An 18368-nucleotide genomic window follows, 5' to 3' on the forward strand; every position below is an offset into this window, starting at 1 on the left:
GGCTATGCCAGTACAAACAATAAGGTGACTCTCCTGTACCTATTGTAATTCTTATCAATGTCAATCGAAGGGATGGGGGCCAAAGCTGTTATTTTGTCTAGGGCCCATTTCTGCCTTACTAACGTTCTACCTTAGGTGAATTTGAACCTTGACATCCTTGAATGAATATGTTGAAAAATCCCCAATAGGTATCTTTACTGGCCAATAACATTGCTCCCAAATGAGGAAACATACCTACAGTAGATGGGTTTCAGTAAATTTTTATTGTTTTGACAGAATGGAATACAGGAAGACAATAAATTAACCACTCCACTGTCAGAGATTCCAGCTGCACCTTAGGCGAGTGGGACCTCTGGTAGTGAATGATGCGGTGTTCTTTGGTGCATTGGCCCACAACTTTGGACGGATAAATTAGGAGAGACTCTGTAGCCACCATTTTAGCAAAGGGTATTTTATTCTCATGTCTTTCATGTTACAATAATCCATGGCATGTTACACAGATGTGCTTGATGGAATTCTCCGCCAGCTTTGCCAGGGTGATAGCTCCTCTGTGATCTTTTGGTTTCAGGGTTCATGGAAAGAAATGTCCCAGTGGTGGAAAATAAAAAATCAATGGTGGGTGTTTTGTACAGTATATATCCATAAGGTTGGTAATGGTGACCAGTTGCTGGTCTATGTACAGATTCTATGCCTCCAGATCTTCTGAGACATACGAAGAACAGTGCTAAAAGGGGAAAATAAAGCAGAATATTAGTTGGATTCTTATTAAAACACTCAGTTGTAACATTTTTTTGTTTGTTTTAACAGAAAATGCTGTAACATTTAATTATACGGGAGCTTAATCTATTTAACTATAAGCAAAATAATCCAATCACTTGTAAAACACAAGCTCTGAATGCCACTGAATTCTGAAATAAACATTTCAAGTAGACAATCTTAAACAGTGAACTTATTAGTATTAAAAAAAATGACTGATAAACTTTTTTAAATCATCCTATAATGGACCAGTATGTTTTTTTTGTAGGAAATACAAGTAATAATTACATTAATATAAGTAGTGACTTCATTATTGATATATTGATTAAAAGGCATATTTAAAATTGAAAGCTGTTTGCAAAAGATAATTCCATATATAAACATTTTAAATAAAATTTATATTTATAGATTACCAGATTTTTAAAGGACTGTGTATATAAATACAAACCTGCATTCCGTATAATATTTTGTTCTTTTAATATATGTGAAATAATGCAAAGTCGATTAACTACATTAGCAGTTATATCAGATATTAATTGGAAAGGTTGAAGGAAAATTTCTAATTTGCTTAAAGCTTTTGCACAAACATTGCACCAATTGTCTTATAAAGGATATTAAGACTAAAGTAATCTAGGGCATTCACATATTTTCTAACTGAGCTTGTGACAGTAAAACAAGGAGGTTACGTACAGTTATAGCAGTTATATTACGTACAGTTATAGTTTTAGATTACAAATATGACTGTTTTAGCAAAATGCCTACTTACTGGAAAGGTTTTAGACGGACATGATGTGCTTTACAAAGGCTGTAAATGAAAAAAAGAAAAAGAAAATGTTATATCAAGCACCAATAGTGCAGAATGCGATGAAAACTACATTTTGTTTATATGAAGGATGACCATTCCTCGATTTACCTTCATAGTTGATGCAGCCATTGGAGTCTTCCTGTCCTGCCAGGAGGGCTTCTACTTCTTCCTCCTTCATCTTCTCACCTGTTGATGCATCAGAGGTTGGGTGTTATTGTCTACTCTATATTGTCCAGCAATCACCTATGAACACTGATAGCCAAGACAATGTGCATGCGTCTTACCCAATGTGGCCAGCACGTGACGAAGCTCAGCGCCCATAACTGTGCCATTGCCTTCTTTGTCAAAGACACGCAGACCCTCAACAAAGTCCTCAAAGCTGCCCTGGTCCTTGTTGTTGGCAACAGCCTGCAGCATAGGCAGGAACTGGTCAAACTCAATTGTCTTGCCATTCATCTCTGTAAAAATACAAAAGAAATGGGCATGAGTTCAGTTTGGAGACCTACAAAACACAGGGTGATAGATACATCACAGGGCTACATGAGGTTAAAAGGTGATTTCTTTACATAGCTAATGACACATTAAGATGAAACACACACAATGTTTTATATTTCTTTGAATCACTCTGTACTTAGAAGTCTTTTCTTCCTTTTAATAAGTGCATGTAAAAGCATTTTTTTGGATAGAGTGGGGAAGTGTTAGACTCTCTGGCAAATGTTATTGATGTGTCTGTCTCGGTTGAGTTGATTCATCTGTCTATTTGTCACTGTCATTGAGACACAAAGGTTCTGATTCACTCCAAGGAATCTCCTCAACAGGCTAAAAACTTAAAATAATTACCAGATAGGTAAGTTAACCCTTTTATACTCTATCCAAAACCTGATCCAAAGACAAACTTTGTCTATGCTCAAACTTTAACTACTTTTCATTTCACTACTGCTTCTATATCTATGTTTTGTATAGTGTAAAGTTACACTACCAACAAATTACTGGAACAAATAAAGTTTGGGGCATTGCCCACAGCAACGCCTCCACCTACTATGATTTATGTTTTTTTTTGTTTTGTTAAAGTTATGTAATTAATTAAAAAATGTTCATTACATCATTTTATTCTCCTATATTACTACCTTGTAAAACTAGAGGTAGAAGTATTTGTATAAGGCATTTATTTGTAATCCTAGCACTTACCCTCATTAGATGGGTTTCCAAGGACTTTCTTGACCTCAGCATTTGTGGGGTTCTGTCCCAGAGCTCTCATGACATCAGCAACCTGGCCATAGGAGATTTTGCTTTCACCTGTCCTGTCAAAGAGCAGGAAAGCCTCTTTGAAGTCTGTGAAAAGAAAACATTTTTTTTATCAGTATGACCTTAAAAATAGATCCCCCAACTTTGCAATATGAGGGAATAATGTAAATGACTTAAATAGATCCTGTGTAGTGGAATACAATCTACACAAATGGACTTTAGACAAACCTCAACAAGTGTGTGCGACCGGTAACCAACCACTTGCTATAAGTTACTGCATATAATTGGTTCGTAACCAGTGTTTCCTCAAATTCAAAATTTGAAATGGTATGCAATCTCTCAGGATTTAAACTATTCTGGGAAATATAGTAGTGTGCAGGATTATGGAATTATGAAAAGGATGCAATGGAGCAAAGACAGTATAAAGCCTTTTTTTAACAGTGGTGAAGAGGGCTTGTTATCAGAATCTGTATTTGAAGTGCACAGAAGTTCCTAGCTATATGCCTGATCTCTGATACAACAGCTATAAATATTACATAATAAAATGAGGTAAAGAATGACCAATACCTAGAAAGGGGATTAAGAATGGGCTACAGTACAGAAAGCCACGTCTAGCAGTGAATTAGAAATGTGTGCCAGTTCAGCTCCTTTCCTGCCTGGGACACTTGAAACTTAGTTATTTTGAGTAACACGGAGGGGTTTCCAAATCAAGTCAGAGATGGTTTTACAGGCAGACTGTAAAAAGCTGCTAATGTTAGCGAGAGGTCAGCACACTTGTAACAGGATACCCCATGCCCTGCACTAATCCCATGGATGCACAGCCCTGTAACCCCTTCGTTGCCAACATGCCCAGTAATTAGCATTCCTTCCATAAGCACCTGTCACTAGAGAACATTTTGACACTGTCAGCATTTCCTTTCACAAGTACAACAAGCTCTACCAAAAGCCGCACCTGGCCAGCTTACTTTCAAAGGGCCCTATATATTACTACAACGTGGTGCCATTTATCTCATGTGTGGCATCCAGCCTACCGATAGAAGACTAGTACTAATTAACAGAAGGTATATTTAGGATCTCTAATATAATGTTGTGAAGCAAAACACAACAGGTTAATATTACATATATATATATATACATATACATATATATTACATATATTGGACTGTAAGGTTAGAGGGCAAGACTTTCGTGTGACTGCTTTATGGTATAGATTGCTTGCAACATCATTATCAGATATAGGAGTTGAGTTACTAAAACTGGAGAGTGCAAAATCTGGTGTAGCTCTGCATAAAAACCAATCAGCTTCCAGTTTTAATTTTTTTTTTTTTGCCAAAGCTTAATTCAACAAGCTGGGAGTTAGAAGCTGATTGGCTACCATGCACAGCTGCACCAGATTTTGTACTCTCCAGTTTTATTGAATCAACCCCATAGATCTTTGAATGGCTTAAACATTTTAATACAATGAAAATGGTCATAAAAGATTGTAATTTTATCAAGCCAGAGTTGCTGCAGAAACTCTTGGTGACAGAAATGTAATGCGGCAAGAGGAAAAAAGCAGTTTTAGACAATTATCATGCTAAAACTTCTACAGCCCTCTGCTTTAACACAATGCTCAACTGCGGCATCATAAACATTTTTTCTTATGGGGTTTAAAATATCACACTTTAAATGTGAATCTATTTTATTCCACTGCAGTATCTTATTTTTCTCACTTATAATATACTAACTGAGTGCTAGGGAAAAATAATATTCATACAAATATGTTACATAATAGAAAATGTAGTGCTATTAACTGATGCAAAATATGATTCACACTAGTTGGCTTACTAGTAACCCCAGAATAACCTCTGTGACTCAACCTGCCATGATGTGACCGGCTATCTATGGAGTACTCCTTCAGTTACAATCAATTGACCAAACTTGGAAAACCATTGCTGTAATGCACTTTTGTACTACTGGCTTACTCTACATGCTATAAAATATAAATAGGACTTTGAGGGTGCAAGACTTTCTTCAACAAATTTTGAGTTCTGCAGTGTTAAAGCCTTGACATTTTTACAGGCTTATTTGGGATAAATAAGTTGTTGGTGCACATAAATATCTATTAAAAACATATTTTTGATTTTAATAGGACTAAATCTAATGTTATTTGAAACCTTAATAGCAAATGTCTTAATTGTGCACAAAGAAAGTTAATAAGCCACTTAGAGGCCACTTTCCAATGCCTATCTATTCACATTAAAATGAAATGAAAACAACTAAACCTGCTAACCTTTTTTAATGTGCCCAGACACTAGGATACTAAAACTGGAGAATGCAAAATCTGGTGCAGCTGTGCATGGTAACCAATCACCTTCTAACTTCAGCTTGTGCAATAAGGCTTTAAGAAAAAACCTGGAAGCTGATTGGTTTCTATGAAGAGATGCAACAGATTTTGTACTCTACAGTTTTAGTAAATCAACTCCACTGTGTAGGGTTGCCATGTTATCAAGTGGCAAAGTATTTAAGAAACCTGGTTAATACATTTCTAAACTGGGAAATGAGATTCTTGCTAAGAAAAGATGACAACCCAACACGTGCCTAGTAGGCCAATGGGATAAAACACTACTGTAAAAAAGGCATTAGAGAGATGGAATATCCATTTAAATAAATATACACCTATGTAATCATATTTTGTGTAAATCTGGTGCAGTGTTAATAAAAAAACTTTGTTGAGCTTCAAAATAGTACTTTCTCTAATTATAACATGTATATGTATTATCATTCTGCAAAAGCAGTATGCAGCAGATTTACACATAAACATTCTAATAAACCTTTTATTACAATGACTATGTATTAAGCATCTATATTCTAGCATCCTTTGTAGAAACAACTATATTATATTTATTTTACAACACATGTAAAATTAAAGTTTTAAGTTATTTCTCAGCCTTTCTCTTAACTTACCTTCCTGCTGATCCTTACTGAAATCGATCTGTCAAAAAAAATCAGCCACAAAAACTATTGTTAAAGGCCTGCTGGTTTTTGAGATTCACAGCTTTCTGAAGTCCAAATAACCAATCCATGCACATGGGACTTGCAGGAAGCTGGGAACATAACAAGGCCGGTAATGAAGGATATGCCTAAATGCTATTCTCTCATTTATAATCCTTCTATGCAACTGTAAGTGGCCAATGTAAATCTTCCTCTCAAAGATGGAAAAATACTACTAGACCTAGCCACTACCCACGTGGACTTCATAGGCGTTACTTCATTTCCAGCATATTTTTTTTCACTTACCAGCAACCTCATCTGCAGAGAAAGACTGCAAGGTAAAAAAAGAGAGAAACAAAAACTAGTATGGAAGCATAGGCATTGACAGACATAACAACTATAGCAATGTAAATGACTAAATAACTATGTCTATATGTTATTCCTAGGTATAGCAAATAATGTTCAATCCTTTTTGGTCTATCTATATTATGTTATGTTAAACTTTGGCATGTGAACTCCATAAATAATAGTACAAGTGAATTATTCAAGTAAAGACAATTATATATATACAGTGGTTTGCATCTATGGGCCTCTTCACAGGATTGTATATAAAATATAACTCAAAGACAAGCTATGCATCTGTGAAAAATGGGGAAGTGGCATAGCAGCTAGAATTTGCAGTAGCATTTTCTTTTCAAATTATACTATCATTTTTTTTAAAAAATGTTTAAATAATGAATTAGGTTTGGGACTGATATATTATTATATTTCTATCGCTCATAAATTGAAAGCAACTACTTTTTTCTGTTATATAAAAATAAGCGATTTTCAATTTTGTTGTAGGTTGATTAGCAAAAGGATTAAAAATAATTTCCAAAGGCACTGGGGAAGAAGTGCTGCTTTTTTACAAAAAAAAAAATCCCCGAAATACTACTGCATAAAAGTAAAACAAGCAGCATAGTCTTCCAATAAATGTCATCCAAGTAAATATAGAATCCTAGTTGCAGTTACAAAGTACTAAAGTGTGCTAATAGCAAAATGTGCTTTGACACCCACCATTTTGAGCTTGGGACGTGTGGACGAGCAGGGAGCTGAGACGATGTCCTGAGGAGGGTTTGAGCTTGTGGTCCTTCTACTGTGGCCAGGCTCTTCTTATTTATCTGGGGGCAGTGACATGACGGCCCAGCTCAGATGTCACAGGGGCTAGTAGCCCCACCCTCTGGTGAGCTTTTGGCTTTCTTAGGGCAAAGGAAAAGGAGGGATCTCTTTCCAGTGTCACCAATTTGGAGGGCTATTTTTAGTAGGAAGTGGGTTAGACATGCTTTAATGAGTTTAAAACTTGTCAGCAGTTTTTCTGCAAGAAGGGGGAGATTTGCACAGACTGGATATGTCAGTTTTGGGCTGTCTTTTATATTTTCAGAGGAATACATGTAGCCTATTTCTTCCTTATATTTTAAAACTGTGTAAATAAAGCATGGACTCTAAAAATACCCCACACACTTGCTGCAAATTCCTGCCAAAGATAACCCAGCTTTTAGGGTCTGTATTGCCTATTAACACTTAGATTACAGAGATTTAAATACAATTTACATTTTGTAAGTTTTGGAAAGCACACAAGAATGAATACAGGCATACCCCACTTTTAAGTACACAATGTGGTTTATTTACTAAAGCTCGAAAAGCATAAAATCAGGCTCACTTCTGCATAGAAACCAATGAGCTTCTAACCCCAGCTTGTTCAATTAAGCCTGGTAATAAAACCTGGACGCTCATTGGTTTCTGTGCAGGAGTGAGCCTGATTTTGCATTTTTCCAGCTTTAGTATATAATTGTGTACTTAAACGTGGGGTATGCCTGTATATGGTTTTGCAATCCTCTTCCCATGATTTGTGATATGAATAGACTATTGAATTTAGTATTTAGAATGTATACTCCAATGGGGCGAGAACTGATACAAATGGTTCTGTGTATCTTATTAAATGGTAATACCTTGGTGCTATAGATATATTTTTAAATATATAAATAGATTAGTTGTCTTTGAACTTTTGGATGAAACCTAAACTCTGAGTACAATGGTTTTAGTGGCCTGTGCCTATGCATTTACATAATTTTAAAATATTATAGGGCATCACTAGGTTCGGTGCTTCTAAGTGAGGCCTCGTACACACGACCAAGTTTCTCAGCAGAAACCAGCAAGAAACTTGCTGTTTTTTTTTTTTCCCGGGGAAACCGGTGGTGTGTACATTTTTCGACGAGGAAACTGTCGAGGAACTCGTCGAGCCAAAAAGAGAGCATGTTCTCTATTTCCTTGATGGGAATAGAGAAAATTGGCTTGTCGAGTTCCTCGACAGCCTAACAAGGAACTCGGCGAGCAAAACTATGTGTTTTGCCCGTCGAGTTCCTCGGTCATGTGTACGAGGCCTGATACTAAATAGCTCTAGTCACTTACCAAATATGGAAAACAAAAATCCATTGTCAAATAAGGACTGTAGAAATGTATGGAAAAGTCAATAAGTAAGGGCGCCATTTATACATTTACAGTATTATACAGTAGTGTGTCAGGCTCCTTATAATGAAACTTCATTTACAAATGTATGGTATGGTTTTATGGTATGGTTTTAGCCCTGAAGGTGGAGTTACACTTTGATATCAACAAAGGATGTCTCATAGTTCTTTCAGCTTGCAAATGGTCCTGAACAGTTGTGTTTGTGTTTGGTGACATCTAGCGGCTGTCTTGCGTAGAAAATCATATTACAAAGCCAAAGGTCTTAAAGGCTTTACTGGGTAACTATTGGAATTTGTCAGGGATAACCAAAGCCTGCTTATAATTCCAGAGTTTTTTCAGTTACAGCAGTAATCTATTGTCCTTTATAAACATATATCTTATATATATATATATATATATATATATATAAAGAATGGCATTTACTAAAAGATGTGTAGGCTGAAATCCCGCTGTCAGTGTGAATCTGGGCTTAAACCTGGAAGCTGTTTGGTTACTATGTGCAGTTAACCAGATTCTGTTTTCATCAGTTTTAGCAAATCTCCCCCTTGTGTAGAAAAGTGAAAAAAGTGATGAAAAATGTATATTGATTCTTTCAATCTTGTACCTTAAAATAAGCAATGTAAAGGAGATAAAACAAATCTTCTTGAATGAGATTTAAGTATTGTGAAGCGTATACATATTTTTCAATTAAAATGCAGCTAATAATGATATAAGGCCAATTAAAATAATAAAAAACTGATAAATTGTTAAAGGCCTATAAGTGGGCTAGAATCATCGCAAGACATATAGAAATCAGATTTTTCTAATTTTTCTTCGTGATCCCATTGGGGAGGTTTCCCACGCTTACTGTCCATGTGACACCAGGATAAGAACTGGCCTTGGAGTTTAAGGCCGGGTTCAGACTGTCGCCACACATTGGCCAGAGAGGTGAAGCATGCCTATTTAAACAGCAGAGAGGCATACACTGCACTGTGGAAATATTACATATACAGCAAGGCAGTTTTAGGGTATTCCAAGGTGCTCAGGAAGTAGGGATAGTTTTGAAAAGTAGCACAACTTATAACAAATATATGTTTATGGTTTGCTATGTGTGATCTACATCGGTTTGTACTTTTGACATCTGCAATTTGATTAAAAGTAAAGTTAAGAGTTAATTTCTTGCTAGAGAGTTTTCCAATGTATCAGTCCTTTTTTTTTGTACTTTAGACCATCTGTATTCCTTATCATCCCTGTGAAGACAGGGACTCTAGAATCTTTAAGAAGTACTTAGAGCAGTACATTATCAGTACCCATTTCCTCTACACAACAACTTAAGCACACGAGGAGCACACGAGCTCTGTAAGATAGAAAGGGGGCTGTTTGTGTGCTCACAACGCTGCTTAGAGTGTTCCGCCTTTTTTAAAGAAGAAAGAAATCGATAAAAATTGTGCCCTTGAGCATGAGTTTTCCCCAACAAATGCCAACCTTATCAGAAAGATCAACACAGGTAAGTGTAGGCTCCTCTTGTTGCCTGCTTCTTAGATCATTTTTTTTTACATTTATGACCCACTAAGTTTGGCTTAGCTTTGGAACAGAGTTGCCAGTCCACCCACTGTAAAGATGTAGAAACATTACACAAAGCAGTCATTTACTTGGGGTGATTTACTAAAGGAGAATATTTGGCCTTTATCCAAGTGGGCCATGTGCACAGCATTGAAAGAAACATGAGCCTATCAAATCTAATTCTAAGCATGGACCCCTGTATGGGTAAAGACTGCTGAGCTTAATTTCCTGTTTTATTCACTGAATTTCCTACACCTAGTAAGGTCTCCAGTCACTTTAGTAAAAAGATTGCACCTATGCCACCTACCACATGGAATCCTGCTCCATTTTTTGTAAAATAAGTTTAGGAGTCACCCTTATATGGTGCCCATAGACATTAGATCACAGTGAAAACAGACAGCCTAAACAGCTGGATATGAAGGCAATCCAATGTCTATAAGGGCCCAGAAGACACAGGAAAGCAAAAGTTAGGGCACTCTTGTGACCCAGACGAGAAGTACATCCAAAAAAGCTTTGGCCATACTTCCCTTTTAAATAAAGGCAAGCATTTTGTTTGAGAAGTTATGATCCTAGAGGAATCAAAGGTACAGTTGTTCCATTTCCATGTCCATCTGCTTCTGTAACTGTCTGGTGTATTTTACAAAGCAAAAACATATCTGACCTCTATTATTAGCAGAGCTAAGGGAAGAAGACTGTGGAGGGAATTAGGTACTAAAAGAAGGTAAAGGGCACAACAAATAATGTGTTCGAAGAGAGGAAAGGAAAGTCATATTCTAGGGCAGCCAATCTCAACTAGTTCTGTGGAACCTCAGCATTCTCCCAGAGGTTGCTAGGGGTTCCCTTCATTTGATGGTGTCTGTGTCTGTATAGTTCCTGGACTAACACCACGTGGCAAAGCCAGGAGCATTTCACCAATTATTTTTTATAGATGTGGCATTCTGACCACCACTGTAAGGCCTCGTACACACGTCCGAGGAACTCGACGGGCAAAACTCATCGTTTTGCTCGTCGAGTTCTGTGTGAAGCCACCGAGGTTCTCGGCGAGCCAACTTTCCTCATTGAACAACGAGGAAATAGAGAACATGTTCTCTATTTGGCTCGCCGAGGAACTCGTCGGCTTCCTCGGTTGAAAGTGTACACACGCCAGGTTTCTCGGCAGAATTCAGCTCTGATCGAGTTTCTGGCTGAATTCTGCCGAGAAACTCGGTCGTGTGTACGGGGCCTAAGGGGTTACATTCTTTCTATTGACCACTGATGTAAACAGCATTTTTGCCTCTAATAAATTGGTTTTGATAAGGGTTCCCTAATACCTAACAATTATTTTAGGGGCTCCTCTGGAGTAAAAAGTTGAGAAATGCTTTTCTAGGGCATGGGCTGATCAAAGTTTTTCCTATTTGTATTACGGGTCACAAATTACAGTGCTTTCTAGACTTTACATACCTACTAACGTTCTGAGATGAGAAAGAGGGAAACCTTTTAGTACAAAGAATGTAGGCAGATGACACACCCCACTCACACCCCCAGTTACAGAGACAGCAAACAAATAAGGGAAGAACCTATAAGTGCTTTTTTTCATTCCTACTTTTCTTTTATACTGGATAGAAGACTATAATACCTTTTGTAGTTAAATAGTTATTTTTTTTATAGATGTCTAAACATCAGATTAAACAAGAGGGACAGCTGAGGAGGAAAGAGGGACAGAGGGATTTAGTTTTAAAGGGTAAACAATAACTCCAAATAAAGGACAGATTGGAGCTCTAACTACCCTAGCTCATAATTTTAAACACAGCCACTGCAAACTGACTTTGAGCATCCAATCATGTGCAAGCAAATATACAGTTTTTATCCCTTGCACATGATTGGGTATTCTTTGCAGAGTGAATTTGCACCACATTCACAAAGCTAAGGGATAAATCCCTTGCAAAGTGAACTACTGATATGCCCTTAGTAAATCAACCCCTCTGTCGAAATGCCAAACACCTCTGAGACTAAATTTTTACAGAAGCATCGATTGCTGCCCTAGCTGTTGTAGTAGGTTCTGGAAAAGCTACAATTCACCTTCTCAAATTTTTATGGTGAACATGAGTTAGGAAAATGAGTAAAAGGATATGACAACTGATGAAGTGTAAAAACGAAAAGAGTGAGAAAATGTTTCAAGCAACCTTTCCCTTTATAACTGCTTCTGTTTTTACAGCAGTGGAACACATGCCATTCCCTCCTAACTAAGATAATCTCTATACGTATTTATAGAATGTAAGACATATTGCTAGTCTGTCAATGCATTGCTCAATACAAGTCTTAATTATTTATCTACTGGTACCAGCCTTGCAGGGTTCCATCAGCACATGATGATCTGGTAAATGAGACATTTTTAATTTTTCACATATGCAAACACATCAATCACTATTTTAAACTGAAACATTTTAACACTTTAAACTTGTCATGCTGTAAAAAGCACACACACATCTACTAAATAGTGAACCAGGCACAAAAAGTACAAGAGACAAAAACGGTATTAACATGAAAATCAAATAAGTACTTTCCTGGAACAAATCAAAATGTGCACTATCCAGAACCCTAAATATTAAAATGTCATGAACTTTGAATGAATTCCCATTATCCTGGGTAGCAGTGCTTCCTAGAGGCGGAGGGAATTCAAAGACTGGAGCTATAGACCGAGTTTCACAACAATGTGTGTTTTTATTAATTATATAATTGTAGAAAAACACATGCATTAGTAGCAATAGAAATCCATGTCATTTTCACCATTAATTAGCAAAGAGTGATGTTTTTTAGGTGCAGCAACACATAGCAACCAATCAAAATAAACCATGTCATAATTTGACTTCAGCAGAGTGGATTTTGATTGGTTGCAGTTGAAGTGTATGCATAGCCCAATACATTTTTTTTTTTTTTTTGTGGATAGAATAGGGAGGGGTTAAAACCCCTGTTAGTTTATCTTTGCTCTCTATGCCTGGTAAGGAGATTTTCTTTCACATGCAGAAAACCTCTACAAAATTAGAAGAATGCCTATAAGCAGAACAGGTGTCCCATTGGAAGGTTTACCTTCCTCCCATGTTCTGATTCTATCACTCTAGCCCCAGTGACAATGATCATCAGGACAAACAGAGAGGGTAAATCTACTCAGCTGGGGCACAGATAACAAAACCAACTTGACAGTGGTTCTAACCATTCCATGTTCTATCCATAAGTAAATGTAAACATTTATTTTTTTTATACATTTTCTTTAGAAATTTTTACTTTTTACTGAAAAGGCTAGTATGTGTTCAGAACAAAGGTCTAATAAGTTCATGGTAATTTTTCTTTCCTATATCCTATTCCATATAAGTGCCCATCTTTTAAATAGTATTACTTTATAGCCAGTAGATGGCAGTATATTCCAATTGAGTTCTGCAGTATAGCTCGCTCGCTCTGCTGGACTCATCAAAAAACATGAATAACTATTTTTCGTGTGAAAACCTTATCACTAGTACTTGGTTAAGGTTTATTACCAGTTGTCACTAGTATCTGGCCAGCCCATAGACATTCTGTCATTAAAGTTTATCAGAATTAGAGTCTTGAAAGAGCACTAAAAGCAGTAATAATAGCAGAGCAGCACTAAGCAAAAGCTGCCACTAGGTGGCGACCTCTGCATACTCTGTGTACAAGCTCTTCAGTTTAATTGAATCTCAAAGCTATTAGTTGAAGTAGAGCCCTAACTGTAGTAACAGCTGCTAAATGACAATACATATAAACATTGATGCTTTATTAGACTCTGAAGTATTTTAATGTATCACTGAACTCATACCCTTTGTAATTTGGAGGAATGATGTTATTCCACGTTCCCTGAAAGGGTACCCTTGATGCCTAATTAAGATCTTCATTACTACTGAACTGCACAGTATACTCTGCTATGGATTGTAACCACTACATTAGGTGTTTAGTGGGAAATGTATAACTAGGAATGGGCTAATATTAACATAATTCTATTATATTATGGACAAAAGAACGTCTTTATTAAGTCTGGTATTTTTTTTATGTTTGTACATGCACTGGGCAAACTACATGTGTGCATAGAGTTGCGCTTTTTTATAGGTGCGCTGGGCAAGTGCATTGTCATGCGTCAACCTGCGTTTCCTTTGTGCATTGAAATGCGTTTTGACAGGCGCTGACACATATTTCAATGCAGTTTTGAGTGGATACGGTTAACAACCATTGACCAAGACTTGTTAATTCCTTTTGCCAATATATCATTTTATATGCGATTTGAAGCGCTCTCATTGACTTCTATGGGCGTTCTAATGAAATGGACATTTCAAATGTATTAAAACGCACTGCACTGGGGTGCTAAGATAAGAGCAGGAACTATGGGGGAGATTTACTAAAACTGGAGAGTGCAAAATCTGGTGCAGCTCTGCATAGAAACCAATCAGCTTTCAGGGTTTTTTCGCCAAAGCTTAATTGAACAAGCTGGTTGGCTACCATGCACAGCTGCATCAGATTTTGCACGCCGCAGTTTTAGTAAATCGGCTCCTGTGCTCATTACAGGGAAATCGTTTTAGTGCATTGCTACATGTGCATTAAAGTGAAACGGTGTACAGTAAAACCTTGGTTTGAGAGTAACTTGGTTTAAGAGCGTTTTGCAAGACATGCTAAATGTTTTACTAAATTTTGCCTTGATATACAAGCGATGTCTTGATATAAGAGCAGCATCATGTCACAACTGAGTATAAAAAAGAAGAGAGGCACCTCTAAGTGTTGCAACATTTAGCAACTTATTGCTACACTTCGAGGCGCCTCTCTTCTTTTTCATACCCTGTAAAATGCTTTGATATACAAGTGCTTTGGATTACAAGCATTTTTCTGGAACGAATTATGCTCGCAAACCAAGGTTTTACTGTAAATGGGCCCTCAATGGTGCAGGGTAAATGTATAGTAAAACCTTGGTTTGCAAGCATAATTCGTTCCAGAAAAATGCTTGTAATCCAAAACATATCATATCAAAGCATTTTTTTTACAGGGTATACAAGAGAAGAGAGGCACCTCTAAGTGTGGCAATAAGTTGCTAAATGTTGTACCTTTATTAAATATAACCATATTGCTACACTTAGAGGCTCCTCTCTTCTTTTTTATACTCAGTTGTGACATGACACTACTCTTATATCAAGACATCGCTTGTATATCAAGGCAACATTTATTAAAACATTTTGCTTGTCTTGCAAAACGCTCTCAAACCAAGTTACTCTCAAACCAAGTTTTTACTGTATATTGTTTGGATTTTAAATTAAACCTACACTAAAGTTCCACCGGTATGAACAATATCATGCAGTGTCTATGCTGTCGGTACAAGCCAATGAGATTCCAGCTGTATTTTTATAATGTTGCCTGAGAATCTGATTGGTTGCTATGAGCAACACCATTTTCTTTGCTCAAGGTTTAACAAACCAGGGCACTTTAAAGTGGAGGTTTACCCAAAAACTCAATTTTTAACATTAGATTGAGGCTCATTTTGGGAAGCAGAATCGGGTGTTTTTTTTTAAATCGAAGCAGTACTTACTGTTTTAGAGAGCGATCTTCTCCGCCGCTTCCGGGTATGGGCTGCGGGACTGGGCGTTCCTATTTGATTGACAGGCTTCCGACGGTCGCATACAGCGCGTCACGATTTTCCGAAAGTAGCCGAACGTCGGTGCGCAGGCACCATATAGAGCCGCACCGACGTTCGGCTTCTTTCGGCTACTCGTGACGCGATTTATGCGACTGTCGGAAGCCTGTTAATCAAATAGGAACGCCCAGTCCCGAAGACCATACCCGGAAGCGGCGGAGAAGATCTATCTCTAAAACGGTAAGTACTGCTTCGATTTTAAAAAACTACACGATTCCCCTTGACAAAATGAGCCTCAATCTAATGTTAAAAATTGTTTTTCGGGTGAACTCCCGCTTTAAGGACACTTTATGAAAATGCATTGGCTACATGTTTCAAGTCACTGCAACAAAGATTACACTTATTTGTAAACATACATAGATCACACTCCATTTACTAAGTGACAGTCAAAACAGAACGTCCTCATAAGCATTGCTCCTTCACATTGCTATGCAAGTAGAGACAAAGATCAGCTTCATACATTTACATCTCTTCTGCAACAAAGTATTTGTAGGGTGGGTCCTAAGTCACATAAATGCACACTATGCTATGCACAGGATAACAAGTTACATTGTAGAAGCCTAAAATTAAAAAAAGGGAGTTTCTGTCCTATCCACACTCAGCACCAATTCTGCAGCCTCCATTCAGGCAGAAGCCAAGCCTTATTGGTCCATATAAGGGCATCCTCCTGATCCGAATTTATAGACCAATTGGAAGGCAGCTAGGTGGAGGAGGAGCCTGTGTGGTTGCCTGGGGTAGCTGGCTAACCTGCTAGCTGTCAATCCACTGTCATAGCATTGCAAGGAGCAAGCTGAGAACACAAGCACACTGCAAAGCACATCCATACAGCACAACACTGGCAATAGAGAAGTTGTTGGTGTTGTCACTGGAAAACTCACAGCCCCCTAGCAAGTATAAAATGTAGCTATGACATCATCCTGTCCTGCATTGATTTGCTTCAGTATGGCTTAGCTATTGTAAAGTGGTAAGTAAATGCTTATGCAGCTCAGTTAGAACTGTCTCTCTTATAAGTAGCAGCCAGGGGCGGACTGACCATTGAGGCTCTCGGGCACTGCCCGAGGGCCCCATGCCACTAGGAGGCCCCATCAGGGTTGCCAGGCTCAGTAAAACCAGGGACAGTATGTAAAAATCTGTGTTTTTTTACATCTGTCCCTCATATGTCCGAAACCAACATGCTTTTGATGTGAAAATCCCGAGATTTTAGCTGCCCCGCCTCTGCACTGCCTCCTGGCATGGTGGCCATCTGTAAGCCCAGGGGGCCCCATAATCTTCTATTGCCCGAGGGCCCCATGCGTTGTCAGACCGCCCCTGGTAGCAGCACAAAATGATTGCACTATTAGCTCAATGGAAGTATAAAAACACATTCCCCTATCCCCCTTATATGTGTGATGACACCTGATGCTGATCTAAAGCTGCCCATACACTATACCAGGGGTCTCCAAATTGCGGCCCTGGGGCCGGATGTGGCCCTTTGCTTGCCTTAATGCGGCCCTTGGGGCATTATTCTATCCGATTTAAATGGGGCATAATTCTTGTTGCTGACACCAACTGACACCATCAATTCTTTCCATTAGCACCAACAATGGGGCACTAGTCCTCCCACTGTCACCAAGTATATGGTATTATTTACTCCCACTAGAGACCGTTTACTCCCAATGGCCCTAGTCTGGCCCCCCTAAAGTCTGAAGGACCGTAAACTGGCCCTCTGTTTAGAAAGTTTGGAGACCCCTGCGCTATACAGTCAGAGACAATCTCTTTTCGATCTACCATCTACTATGAATGGGTACACATTGAATAGATTGTGTAGGTATGCGTTTACATTGCATACATTTGGTAAATCTAAAGAAGATTGTACAGAGATCTAATTGTATATTGTATGGCCAGCTTTAGATCACCTTCTGGTGTCATGACACCCATTGGAGGTGTTTTCTTTTTTTTTAGCTATTCATAAAAGAGACAAAATAAGCATATTCCTAAAAAAATCTATTAAATTTGTATCCAATCAGACTCTACATGGTAGATCTTATAGAGATGTTACAATTACATTGTATAGTGTATGAGAAGCTAAAAAAAATGTTAATGTTCTGGTAATTGTAGGGAGCTGTTTGCAAATGTCATTAAAAAACACCAATAAATCCATAAGATGCAGCCATACAGCCAGATTGCAGCATAAATGACTTGTGGTGTTAGGAGGGGGTGATCTCCAAAAAAATAAAAAAATGCCAATTTGTGTCCTCTCTAAGGAGGGAAAAGGGGGGCATAGCTGGGTCCCCTCTATAGTCTCCCTGAGTTTCCAGCGACTACACACATGACATCCCATTGCAGCCCTTGTTACCTTGACACTGGACAGATCAAATGCTGGTTCTTTGGGTTTGACAGGTTCTGGGGCTGGTGCTGGTGCCGGTGCTGGGGCAGCTGCTGCTGGTTTCTTCACATCCTTCTTAGGTGCCATTGTACTTTAGTGTTATTGGAGCAAACAAGGATCCAGAGAGAAACAAGCAAACCCTTAAGTGTTGGAGACAAGATCAGGACGATCCTCAGCCCAGTGCCTAGATGTAGAACCCAATGTGTTTTGTCACTATTAGGGCATATTTATATTTCGCTTAGTACCTAACACAATCTGCACACATGCTGCTGGATTGGACAGTTCCCCAGGCAAGGAGGATGTCATCAGGACTAAGACTATAAATGGAATATAAGGGGTCAGGGCTACATCAAGCCACGGGACTTCTATTTTTTTCAGCCTGCCTGGAATTTTGGGATATGTGTAAAGGACAAACACATGAATAAGCTGCCTGGAGAGCCCTTGTTGACATCTAGCTGCAAGTGGGGTCTTTGGATTTATTTTTTCCTCCTGCTTGGAATTTTGTGTTGTTGCAC

At 38.2% G+C, this 18368-nt stretch overlaps 1 protein-coding gene across 3 annotated transcripts; it reads right to left on the reverse strand.

Annotated features, from left to right (window-relative positions):
- Positions 1 to 244: 244 nt before the first annotated feature.
- Positions 245 to 18065, reverse strand: MYL1 (myosin light chain 1). Of its 3 annotated transcripts, none has more exons than XM_040357445.1 (7): positions 17824 to 18065; positions 5753 to 5780; positions 2750 to 2893; positions 1846 to 2019; positions 1670 to 1747; positions 1523 to 1561; positions 245 to 724 (listed from the first exon to the last, which is right to left on the reverse strand). In XM_040357445.1, the coding sequence occupies exons 1-6, from the start codon at positions 17938 to 17940 to the stop codon at positions 1533 to 1535; spliced, it is 570 nt and encodes a 189-aa protein (XP_040213379.1). In that variant the 5' UTR covers positions 17941 to 18065; the 3' UTR covers positions 245 to 724; positions 1523 to 1532. The 3 variants fall into 3 exon arrangements, with proteins under 3 accessions (XP_040213379.1, XP_040213382.1, XP_040213381.1); XM_040357448.1 differs by lacking the exons at positions 5753 to 5780; positions 17824 to 18065 and adding exons at positions 6086 to 6110; positions 6836 to 6922; XM_040357447.1 differs by lacking the exon at positions 17824 to 18065 and adding an exon at positions 6086 to 6110.
- Positions 18066 to 18368: the final 303 nt, after the last annotated feature.

The sequence above is a fragment of the Rana temporaria genome, chromosome 6 (assembly GCF_905171775.1).
Source record: "Rana temporaria chromosome 6, aRanTem1.1, whole genome shotgun sequence".
NCBI lineage: Eukaryota > Metazoa > Chordata > Amphibia > Anura > Ranidae > Rana > Rana temporaria.